Source organism: Centroberyx gerrardi, chromosome 12, assembly GCF_048128805.1.
Source record: "Centroberyx gerrardi isolate f3 chromosome 12, fCenGer3.hap1.cur.20231027, whole genome shotgun sequence".
NCBI lineage: Eukaryota > Metazoa > Chordata > Actinopteri > Beryciformes > Berycidae > Centroberyx > Centroberyx gerrardi.
The window spans coordinates 12,292,350-12,304,947 of record NC_136008.1 but is presented as its reverse complement, the minus strand read 5'-3'; the positions used below and the strand labels follow the sequence as shown (position 1 = coordinate 12,304,947).

The 12,598-nt window shown below is 44.5% G+C and overlaps 2 protein-coding genes across 2 annotated transcripts; one reads left to right on the top strand and one right to left on the bottom strand.

Annotated features, from left to right (window-relative positions):
• Nucleotides 1–841: 841 nt before the first annotated feature.
• rasip1 (Ras interacting protein 1) lies at nt 842–8,771 on the bottom strand. The gene is made up of 16 exons (XM_071905037.2): nt 8,494–8,771; nt 7,590–7,711; nt 6,781–7,232; nt 6,359–6,619; nt 6,018–6,259; nt 5,738–5,902; nt 4,918–5,122; nt 4,407–4,705; nt 4,138–4,299; nt 3,607–3,647; nt 2,662–2,816; nt 2,382–2,494; nt 1,941–2,232; nt 1,607–1,770; nt 1,347–1,488; nt 842–1,166 (listed from the first exon to the last, which is right to left on the bottom strand). The coding sequence occupies exons 2-16, from the start codon at nt 7,709–7,711 to the stop codon at nt 988–990; spliced, it is 2,994 nt and encodes a 997-aa protein (XP_071761138.1). The 5' UTR covers nt 8,494–8,771; the 3' UTR covers nt 842–987.
• A 1,635-nt stretch (nt 8,772–10,406) lies between these two features.
• On the top strand, nt 10,407–12,163 carry cox6b2 (cytochrome c oxidase subunit 6B2). The gene is made up of 4 exons (XM_071905033.2): nt 10,407–10,473; nt 11,031–11,155; nt 11,600–11,700; nt 11,863–12,163. The coding sequence occupies exons 2-4, from the start codon at nt 11,050–11,052 to the stop codon at nt 11,914–11,916; spliced, it is 261 nt and encodes an 86-aa protein (XP_071761134.1). The 5' UTR covers nt 10,407–10,473; nt 11,031–11,049; the 3' UTR covers nt 11,917–12,163.
• Nucleotides 12,164–12,598: the final 435 nt, after the last annotated feature.

The following is a 12,598-nucleotide window of genomic DNA, read 5'->3' as shown; positions in this document are numbered from 1 at the left end:
TAAAGTGTTCAAGTTCACTCACAGCTGTTACTCACTCCACTTGATGACATCATCCGTCTGCTGCCTGTCCACGAAAACCACTCACTAATTTATGCTTAATGAGCTAGCCTACTGGACATTTTTTATAGGGCCAGGGGATATGCCACATTAATGAAACAGGAAACCCTACTGATCAGACCACTTTAGTGTGTCACAACAACCAAAGGGAAATGTAAATTTCCCCCGCACTTAAGTCACCAGCCGTGACCTTTGAGACAGCTCACCTTGGTAAAGGTAGCCTTTGTGTGTGGTTGTGACAATCTCATTTGCTTGCTTGAGTCATTACTCTTTGCAAAATGCTACCATTATTACAGGAAATGAGAATGTGCCTTTCGGATCAGATGATAATATAGTTGTATGATCTCTCCCTTAGTCAAGCAAGCCTACCTGCAGACTCATCATTTAACGTCAAAGGGGGAATGAGTCCTGCGTCGCCACCTTGTGGAATGTTCCTTTGGTCTGGAAGCCGAGGCGAGTGCCAAACCCTAGGGGCCCTGCTGTGGGAAACAAGCTTGTCAAAGATCATACGGAAACTTTAGGCCTTTTAGTCTAGGATTCAACGTTTTATTAAAAACAAGTAGTTTAAAAACATACACGGAAGCCAAGTAAAGCAGTCAAGTAAAGCATGAGACTACATGGCCCAATAGACATGAGGTTTTACTTCCTGCTTTAAAATAAATTCATATTAATTCCAATACATTTCTCTTACTTGAAAATATCTGACTGTGAATAAATGGATTGATACTGAGACTTCAAATCTATTTCATATCACTTTCATGTTCCAGTTGATTTTATTAAAAAAAAACAAAAAAAACACTGCATCCAGGCAATGATTGGCCTACAAAACATGTACAAAACATGTCCAGTTTGCATTTTCTTAGGTGTGCAGCTGGAAGTATCTGGAGATATCCTGTTTATTTATCCATCATGAGACAAATGCTGGCTTTCTCAAAGCCGAGTCCTCTGATTGGCTGGAAGCTCGTCCTGGTCGAGTCCCCACAAGAAGGTCCGGAGGCGCGTCACTTCCTTCTGGAGCTCAGGGCTTGGGATTGGCTGGGAGAGGTCGAGCCGAGGAGTCTCATTAGGCAGGATGAGAGGAGGATGGTCCAGGAAGCTCTCAAAGATGTCTATAAGATCAGAAGAGTAAGAATCAAAGTTAATGGCTTGACAGATAATCTCATTACTATTATTATTATTATTATTATTATTATTCACTGTTTTATGGAATGCTAAACCACTGATAACCAGCTGTTTCTTGAAACTGAGAGTCAAAAGTGATTGTCTCTGTAATAGTTTTTTTTTTTTACCTCCACTCAGCTCTGTGCCTGGCGGAGGTGCCCAGGAGGCCGGTGGGGCCCTGGCTGGTCCCACTTTGTAATGGGTGAGCAGATGGTGCAACTGGGAGGGGCTTAACAAGGCATGGTCCTCCAGTAGACTGGTCCAGGATGACTGGCAGAAGAAAGATGAATAGAGAGTGAAAAACGGCCATTAATATTCTATAGGAGGGTTGAATAGGCTAATAGGCTAACCTTAACCCTAACCCTAACTGCTCATGCAACTATATTACCTGGATGAGGCGGGTCTTGGGCACACACAGAAAGTTGACTGTGACTGACAGTTTCTTCAGGAACTCAGAGGCAATGTCTCCTAATCCCGCCCCCTGCAGCCAGTCCAGAACTAGGTCCAGGTTTGTACGGATCTGGACCGCTCTGGACCAAGAAAACAGCCCATCTTAAAAAGAAGAAAAAAGATGGAGGGGAAGAGAGAGCAGGGATAAAGAATGTGTCATTTTCTATAGTTCTATATTCTGCTTTTCATGGGGATAAGACATGAGATCAGTCTGTTAGGGATCTGTCTGTTAAGGCTGTGGGAAGGCTGACCCTTAACCCGCACCCTCTCACCTCTCTCCAGCAGAGTATTGAGCAGGGAGGTGTTGGTGAAGAAGAAGAGGTAGCCAAAGGTTTGGGAGGTGAGCGGAGGGGACAGGCAGGCCTCCCGCGACAGCATCAGGGAACAACGGTACACTTCCACCAGCCCTGCCACTGTGGGGGGCAAGGAGGACACGTCATCCACCTCTCCTTCCCCTCCTCCTTCTTCTCCCTCTGCGTCCCGCGCTCCGTCCTTCTCCTTCTCCTTCTCCTCGTTGGAGAATGGATTGGTGTCCAGGAGAGCCGGAAGGAGTGAGTACAGCGTCTTTGTGGACAGAGAGGAACAGAAACTCAAGTTAATTTGTTTTGGCTGAAAATGCATTGCATGAACGATGGATTGATGAATGGATAGATTAAGACGGAAAAGATTAAAATGGAGAGGATGGAAGGGAAGAAGGAGAGTTTTTTTTTTACCTTGGTGAGGTGATACACACACTGCTGGAAGGTGTGCATAATGACATCATCCAGCTGCGCCAGGGCCTCTGAGCATGTGTCCATGTCAGCTGTCAAAACCGGGTCCCCAGGAGCTTTAAAGAAACAATCATTAAGGTAAATTAAAAAGCAGGTGCCAACTTCAATTTCTATCTCCAATATGTCCAATTACCTGTAATATTTCCTACAACTGTCATAGGCTTTAAAGGTTATTGTCCTCGCAGAATCACAAGAAATGCAAATGTAAAGCTCTAGTTCTCACCTTCAAACTCCCACTCTTTCTCCATGGCCTCAACTTTGACCTGGAAGAAGTTAAGGAGCTCTGTGGCATTTGACATCCAGAACATCAGGGGTCGGAGGTCAGCTGACAGTTTCTGGACATTTGGCGTGCTGATTTCACTTTCCTGCTCTGTGGAACTGGACACAACATTACAGTGAATGTTGTTAGTGCAGAATAGAATAGAATAGAATTTTATTAACGTGTCACTCCCCATGACCATCAAATAAATCAATCCTGGGCACAGGGGTTTCACTCGGTTATGAGTTATGAGTTATGAGACACAATACACAGTTAAAAACAGTAAAAGGTAAACACAAATAGAAAAGACACACAACAATACAATATAAAAAGTATAGTGGGCAAAATGACAGAGAATATATAATCAGATTCATTCATAAAGAGCTTTTTGCTACTAAGAATGTGATGGCACGCTTTGGCATAATCATTTAAACAATCGTTGCCAGTTATTAAGTTAATAATAGACAATAATAATAGACAATTTATGTCATTAAGGTCATTAAAACTCTCTAAATGAGAGGACAGTGTACAACAGAGTACAAAGCACAATGTAAAAGAGCATCTGCTTCATATTCTACAGAACCATTTTTGCAGTCTGGGCAGAAGCGCTCATTTGCTGGTGTATTTGTGTATCTACCGGTTTACATAAAAAAATCACATAATTTTCAGTGCCAGGAGACTTTTTAAAAAGGCAGTATGTTCTCAGTATAGTGCAATACACTATACTGTAAGTATGTTACTCAACTTGCAATTTTTCAGCACCACAGTATTAGAATGTTTTCAGCACACCACAAAAATTTGCCTAAGACATAACAGCACAAGCACAAATAATGTAATATGAATCACTCAGCAGTGGAGGAAGTGATCTCTAAACAGAGGAAACATGACGTACAACAAAAATGTTCTTACTTTTGCGTGGGATGCTTATCCCCGAATTCCTTAATGTTATCCTGTGAAGAAAGTTGGAGACAGAAGAGAGGAGAGACATCTCGGCTTAGTGTGGGGGTGGAGGAGGGGGAGCAGAGTCGAGCCCTGGAGCCAGGACAATTACAGCACATTTTCCAGCGGGAGGGAAGTGACATCAGCTCATCCTTGTTCCTGTCCACCACCTACCAGGCCACAATGAAGGGCATATGTCTGTCTGTCTGCGTTTCTGTCTGACCGACTGTGCCAATCTTTCAGTCTGCCTACCTGATGTTTTCCTGCCAAGCTTGTCTAAGTGTTGTCATCTCTCTGTCACGCAATACACCTAGTGCTGTTTGCTAAGCTCTGGTTTATTAAACTATGGGATGGGACCCAAAATGCTTCATGGTTTGCCTGTTGATAGCTCCTCATATGAGCCTGGCTCCCAGAGTGAGACCTCTAATGTGGATCTCATTTCAGGTCCAATGCTAAGCTATTGTATCAGTCATATTACATATTGTTGTTATTGTAACTCACCCAGACAATTCCTTTGATTAGATTGGCTGCCTTGAGTAATATCTGGGGTGTGAGAGCAGGGTCAAGGTGCCTGGAGGCGTGATCTATCATGACTGACAGGAGGTAGGCTGGAGCTAAAGGCCCGCCCCCAGAGTCTGGTGATGAATTCTTGGAGATAATCTCCTAAGGGAAAAATGAGGGACAAACATAACATTAGTTCTCTACTTCACATTTGTATTATTCCTGGTATCTGGACAGTTATCATGAGGTTCTCTGCCTTCCCTTCTCACCTGTAACAGGGCGTCCGCATGGCGGGGATGAAACTTCAGAACTGCCTCGGTAGATCCCAGGTACTGCCTCAGTGCCTCCTGTCTGTCCAGCAGCCCAGAGGGGCAGCAGGTGGAGGGGGCATCAGCCTGCCAGGGAAGGGCCAGTGCCAGTGGCGGAGCTGGGGTCACACGAGGGTCACGGTACAGGAAAAGGAAGTGGCCCCCCAGACCAATCACATCCCCAGGCTTCAGAACTGCCTCCCTGTAAAGGGCCACACCGTTGTGTGTGACTGCCCCTCCTCTGAAGGGCCGCATCAGAGCTGGGGATAGGAGCGGATAATTGATGATGAACTTAACAAACTGAGATTAAGATAGAACATATCCAACACTACAATATGTATTCTTGTGTAATATGTATTCAAGTCTACAAGTCTTATTTTCTACAGTATGTGAATGCACAGTATGACTGTTCCAGTTTTGAATTTTGTATGACACCCTGTTGCAACATGATTTGAGCTGGAGCTGTTTCTACCTTGTCCAGACGGCGTCTCAGGAACAACTGAGTCCCTCCTGACCAGTAGGTGTCTGGCCAAGAGGTCAGGAGCAGAAAGGAACGTGTCCACCTTCAGCGGCCTCTTCCCCTTCCTCTCTCTCTCTCTGTCCTTCTCTCTCTCCCTCATCGTGGGCTTTCTTCCAAATACATGCGTATGCCCCGCCATAATGTACAAAACAAAATCCTGAACAAAACACACACAGCGGAGAATGGAAGACAGGGAGAGGCAGGGGGGTCTGTTATCTTCTAAGTGCTATGGTTATAGTAATCTCCCATCTTGGAGATGCTAAGTTGAGCAGAAGGCGGTAGATAAGGTATGAAGTGTGTCACAGTTTGCTACAATGGGGACCTGTGTGAGGTCATTGTGTGAGATGGAGTGATGTACACAGAGGGGTTTTGTGCTGTCTCTGGATATATTGTGGCGGTATTGTACTGCTCTGAGGCTGTTTTGTGCAGGACGCTGAATGGGAGAGGCTTTTGGAGGGATGGAAACACTGATGGTATGTGGCGATTAGAGACATGCAGGTATGATGTCATGTTCAGGGTGTGTACATGCGTGTGCGTCTGCACACAGCGGTATGCGTCTGTAAGTATGTCTGTTAGTTTGTATATGTGCACATCTATGTGTACTCACTGCGCTATACTGTAGGTCAATATGTATGTGCATGTATGTGCATCTGTGTTTTCATGTGTCTGTGTTTATATGTGTGTGTATGTGTGTGTGTAGGTGTGTGTGTGTGTGTGTGTGTGTGTGTGTGGGTTTGTGTGTGTGATATCATCCTGGCAGTGCATGTCTTGCCTTGCTCTGATCGTAGCCCTGCAGCAATAGGAAGTAGGGCCGGTCTGTGGGTGGAAGGATCAAACTCTGTGACATCACTTCCAGGTCACAGCTGGAGTAGTCCTTCTCCTCCTCCATTGGCTGGTTCGTCCATCCCACCTTACCTTCAGCCTTTGACCCTCTAATCTACAATAGTGGATTAAGACACGTAGGTTAGAACACCAAATGCACAATGAGCTCCTCTTTACTTGCATGTTATCCCAACATAACATAACTTCCCTTACTGCACCCTCTTCCTCACCTCTCCTGGCTGTGGCGTTATCATGCTCACGATGTTCTTCCTGTCCTGCAGTCCTCCACTGTTGTTCGGGAGCTTGCCGGTGCCGCGCGGGTCATTACCGACATGGTTGCCTTGGCGACGCCGCAGGCTGAGGTTCATGTCACTGATGCTCCTCCTGAGCTCTGTGTTTCTCCCACGGTGACCTCGCTCGCTCTCCTCTGCTCCACCCCCTGATGACATTCTGCTCCGCCTCCAGCGAACACCTGTTGCCCGGACAACCAGAGGATAGGTCAGTTTGACCTATATGAAGGGCCAGATTTTCCTATGCACGCTATACCACACCTATGAGACAGGTCTTATACCTTGATAGTTCTCTCCCTCCCTCTCTCGCTCCTTTTCCCGCTCCCTCTCTTCCCTCTCATAGTCTTCCTTTCTTTGGATTTCGAAACGGCGCTCAAATCCGTCCTTAGGCCGCCACATGTCGACTAACAACAAGGGACATTCCCATGGGGCCACGCTTCTCCGGCATTCCGTCTCCCATTGGATAGCTCCATCTGGCTGCTGGATGGGCTTTCCAATGACATCACACAACAGGAAGTCCTCAGGGCTGTGTTTCTGGAGAACTTGAAGGTAATGGAGGAAGGGAGGGGGGATAATTATTTTTCCATAACACTACTGTTTATGTTTATATTAAGTCATTCCCAATTGGTTACACTTTTTTGAGCAAACTATTCCCAGTAATGGATCACAACTAGAGGTCCATATGAGAGAATGTTTCCCTCACCTGCGTCATCTGTCTCCTCCCTCTCTCTCTCAGTGTAGCGGGTGATGACCTGGGCGATCAGCTGCCTGGCTGTAGAGTGGATGTTGGCCAGCAGGGAGCGATAGTTGGCCCCACTGGAGAGAGCATCCCCATAGATCTTGATCAGGCCTGGGGCAGAGGAGGAGGCCGGGGGCAGGTAGTGGTGCGATGAGGGGGCAGCAGAATGGGCCCAAACCTCCCTCTCCCTCTCCCCCACCGCCCGGTCCCGGTCACTGTTAGAGCGCCCTCGCAGGAAGAGGTGGGAAAGGCGCTTGGTGCGGGACTGGGGCCCAGCGGGCCGTGGCCTGAGGAAGGCTGGGGAAGGAGATGGGGATGGGGCAGGGGAAGCCAGGGAGGGGGTGGAGGCAGAAAGGGAAGAGGAAGGGGCAGAGGGGGCCTCGTGGAGGGAGGCTGCGTCAGAGCTGGTGGTAGACCTGGGAACAACAGAGGAGGGGAAGACAGATGGAGGAGAGAGGAAGGGGAAAGGAAGGGACCGGTCAGCTGTGAATTATGACTGACTAAACATGGACAAGCAACACGGACTAAAATAACACAGGGAAGTGTTGCAGGGTTCAAAGGATACGAATGACAGCTTAAGCAAGATAAGATGTCATCAATACATCCAATCTTCATTTGACAGACAATATTTATCAGACACCGAATTAATTATAACCGAGAAGTGGTTGGCATGACAGTCCCATAACCTGAGATGGAATATGTGTGACAAAGAAAGAACATAGAGGCAAAATAGGGGATGAAAAAAAATACATTTAACAGTGCTTCAGACTGACTTGACAGAGGCAGCGCTGGGCCAGCGACCCCCTAGCTTGGCAAAGTGTTTCCTGGGGGAGTTGATCCACAGACCCACTGGGAAATGGAGCTTTCTGAAGCGAGGACTGCCAGACCCCTCCATCTGACAGAGAGACACAGAAAGAGAGAGAGAGACAGAGAGAGACAGAGAGAGACAGAGAGATGCAGGTGTTAAGGAACAATATGATTTTTCCATTCCTGGATCTTTAGTATGTCCAGAAAATTGTCCGAATTCCTCTAATCCATCCCCACATTGTAGTGAGGAATGTGTGTCAGCAGTGGATGGAACAATGTAACAATGGAATGATCTCACCATCAAGAAATACCAACAGGATACCTACAGTAGGCTGTCAACATGGTGGATGCAAACAGAGAAACCAACCCCAAATCTCTAACAGTAACGTCTCCTGAAAAACTATAGTGTGTGTGTTTCCCATTCTGAAACAGGAAGCATCTTTTGTGGGACTCGGGTCCAGCTGTCGCAGTGAAAGGGAAATACCCAGTCTAAAGGTCACTGCCTGTCCGCTCCTCAGTGTGACGGCTATGTAAATTTCCAGCAAAATTTAGGATCAGACTTGGTTTTTCCCTCGCAGGTGGAATTTGGGGACATAAAGGTAATCGTTCTACCGCTCAGGAAAACTACAAAATGAAGCATAACATCTGGCGAGGTTGCAAATCAAATGTGAAGCCTTGACATGTGTGTCCATACCTAAATTCTTCCTTTCCTTGTCATTATTATTCTATGGCCTACAGGAAAAATAGGCATATTCGTTAATAGGTGTTCTTTCCCAGATTGTGCAGTGGAATATTTTGAAAACTACAAAATCAAAATAACAAGAAAGAAATGCGTGTGCTTTTAGGCATTTAGATTCGGAAAACACTCACCCACAATCGCTTCTGATCCCTCTGTGTGTATGATGATTATCCTTCACCAGGGACGTTATTCTCACCTAAATTCAAATACTCAACTCAAAGCAAATGTAATAAACTTGTATGTTTCTTTCTCCCCACAACCAAATTCCATTTTCCAACCTGTCACACATCTAGATATCCATCAGTACTTCTCACCGTCCATTAGTTCTCTCTTTTTGAGCTACAATATCTTTTTCTTTCCTTTTTCTCTCTAACTTTCTCTCTAACTGCTCCCTCTCTCTCTCTGGTTCCCGGCCTCTCTGGGTCTATAGATAGAGAAACAGGCCCATTGTTCTAAGTGACAGAATTTCCTTCCTTTGCAGTGGACAACACCTATATCCTGAGTGAGTGAGAGAGAGAGAGAGAGAGGGAGAGATTGGTAGAAAGCGGGAGAAGGGTGAATTTACACACACACACACACACACACACACACACATACGGGTCTTTGAGGCCTTGCTGGTCATACTGTATATACTGTACTTAAACACTATAAAGAGATAAAGAATTTAAAAGGGGAGGGGGAGGGGTTAATCCTGCCTAGACCTCCTAACTGAGTGTGACTCCCACCAGGGGCACAGACACAGGGCATTCTGGGGGAGGGGTAATCACTTTTTAAGAGTTTTTTTATTTTCTATTTCTTATTAGCTTCACTGCAGCAGTTTGTTATGTTGCTAATTGTATCTCAGGTGTGTGTTGTTGCTGTGACAATTGAATAAAATATCTATCTATCTATCTATCTATCTATCTAGCACCTCAGTTTCATCCAAATACAGTAAAGCTATGATACATCCGACTGGGTCTCAGAGCCAGAATAGTTAGGAGATAATGCTGTCTTTCAGGAACGTGGCCGTACAAATGCAGCATTGAGTTGTGATTTCTGATGAGAAGAGATATCGTGGTGCATCACAAAGCATGCAGTTATGTCTAGAAAAGGATCCTGTTTGAAGTTTTGCTGGAAAGAGGATGAAGGAAACACCCAGACAGGAAGTTAGAGGGAGGGAGAGAGACACCTGTGACCCTTGACCTTGTCTACAACAGGAAGATGATGGCAAGAGAAAGGAGGTTTTTTTAAGGAAGAAAAAGGAGCAATAGTGCAAGAGGTTTGTTTTTTACTTTTTTGAAGCGTCTTCATAATCTGACCATGCAAGCCTCAGCATCCATTGCATACATAAAATGCTCAGCATTGATTCATACTGTAGTCAAGGCCCCGTTGCACATAATTGATTATTGTGCAGTGTATAAGGCAGTGAGCAAGACACATACATCTGGATGTCTCATGTCTAATCAGGATAAATTGGTTCCAAAACATACAGTGTAACTCCAGATATAAACTAGATGAGACAATCTGAAGATTTGGGTCGATACATTAGGCATGACACTCTGAACCCTGCTTTAGGTTGAGGAGTTTCATTCTACTCCTAACAGTTATGATTTGTCTCTGTTGCATCTGGAATTGAGATTAGATTTGGGGGCAGAATCAATATCTCTATGACAGGTATCTCACCATTTCTATGCAATTATACAGATGACACCAGTTTCATTCACATGGCAGGTGCATGGTGCCTACCAAATGTCATCTGCTGAAAAATACAGATGTGCTCTTCTCCTCTGAGACGGGCAGAGTCATTGTCCATACTGTTCTCTCAGGATATGCAGTCACATTGTGTTTGCCTGATTGCTGCAACAACAAAAATCAACATTTGTACAGAAATAAGACAAATTTCTAAAGAAGACTGGCAAGTGATTATTCAAGTTTTTTCTCAATAAAACTCTAGCCTAGCCTGAACTGAATGTATTTACCTAACTGATTTTGCCAAACTGAAATAACTGTAACAGTTGGAGAGAATGTCATATTTGATGGCATTCGCATCCTCCAACGTCCCAGCATCCTGTGCGCGTCGACCAGGAAGTAGTACATCTTGCCGAAGAGGACACATCAAGACACAACTCAAGGTTGGTCATCGACAACTCATAAACATTACTCTCTTTAAACGCGTTTAGGGGTTCTTAGTTTTTTCAGGCAGTATGTGATTTAAATTGGTCAAAACGGGTGGAATAGCTTGGCGCCCTCAACCGTTTTACGATCAAAACCAGCTAATGTTAGGTTGGCGAGCTAACAGCTAACGTGAACTAACTGAACGGCCTGCCAAGCTGAGCTAAGCAAATGCTATGCTATGCTACATGTAAAGCTAAGTTAGCCGGTTAAGTTGTGATCAAGGTCCGTCTGTTTGTTTCGGTCAGAAACACGTTAGAGTTGGATAACTTGCCAAGTTGGATAACAACCTAGCATACGTAACAGAAAAAATATGAACGAAACTAACATAATTTAGCTTTGACTTAGCATGATAGATATAGCTAACGTAAGTAAGTTAACGTTAGCCAGCTAACTTGTATGCATTTGTGTGCAGGTCAAAATGTGACAGCTGCATCTGTTCATCTAACTTGTTTTACAAACTCACACATTTAATTTCAATAATAAATTAGATAATTCAACCTGTTCTTGGTTTCAGTGTTGATTAGACTTTAAAGATGGCTGAGACTATTGAAGAAAAGATCAAAACCTACCGGACTGCTCCCTTTGACGCCCGGTTCCCCAACACCAACCAGACCCGCAACTGTTTCCAGAACTACCTGGGTGAGGACATGGATTATTATCTTACTATGTTATGACCACAAGTTGATATGGCAATATTGCTTTTCCTCCCCAGTCACACTGACAGTCAGAGGCAGTTACTGCTCTTTAAAAGCTTTGACAAAGTTCATTAGAGCATCGTGGTCATGTCAGCGTTAGGAACAACTTCCATATAGTGGTGAGATAAATCACTCGACATACAGCTCATGTTGCATCTTCCAACAATGTTGGCTGGCCCACAAATTACAATGTGATTCACACCTAATTAAGGTTAGGTTTGTGTAGCGAACTTGTTCTGTCAAGAGTGGACATTGTCATGCTTGTACTGTTTGTTCTGAGACTTCTTTGGCTTTTTGTTATGGCATGATTAGTCTGTTTGTTATGTGTATGTCTAATATGGGGTCAAATTATAAGTAACCTCAAACCTATTGTTGTTTTCTGCTCCAGACTTCCACAGGTGCAATAAGGCCCTGTCAGATAAAGGCCAGGATGTGGCTCCCTGTGATTGGTACCAGAGGGTGTACAAGAGCCTCTGCCCCATGAGCTGGGTATGTATTGATGAGCCTGATCACATCTGTGCAATTTTTATGGTGATTATATGTGTTCTGGTGATTAACATGAAACTACTGTGGATGTAAAACAGCAGTTATGCTGTGACAGGATGGTTTGCTAGAAGATGGCACTAATGTTTTGTCAAATGTCTCCTGCAGGTTGCTAAGTGGGACGATCAGATAGAGGCTGGAAGTTTCCCTGGGAAGATCTGAAATGGCCAACTGCTGACTGTTGACCCACACAGTCCACTTCAGGACATTGCACCTTTACCTCTGTGGTGTGCCTAAGGACATTTTTAAACCATGTATCACGGCATCATTGACGTTACTAAGTTGTTAACATTACACTTGTAAACACGCACAAGTTTCTACCCTGCACAATAAGGTTTGAAGTTTGTTACCTGTCTCCATTCTAAACTTCTCTGGCAGTGTTCGTCAAATAAATCTGGTAAAAATTGAATTGACATGATGTTATTCTTTATAAAATTGCATTCCTCTGTATTGGATTGATCTTGGGGTTATTTCACCAAGCCAGACTTACTTAAGTCTCCGATATAATTTAATTTCACAAGCAAGCTTGGATGGATGCCAGTTACATTACTATGGTAAGTTATGCATAGATGTAATATGGTTAAGCCTAACTCACTGTCAAAGACTGCTTATTTTCCAGCCTAATTAGTGTTACTGACTATGGACCCACACCATCAATCAAGTTGATCAGGCTGCTTTTTGGCAGCTGATGCCTTTTGTACTAATATTTATAATTTTACCTTTATAGTTTTTGTGACTAAATATAAAGTTAGGCTGTCCGATATACAATCAACCTATACAGGCTTATCTTTTACATAGGTACTCCAGACAATGGTACTGCATTGTGTTGCAAGTATTGTGCTGA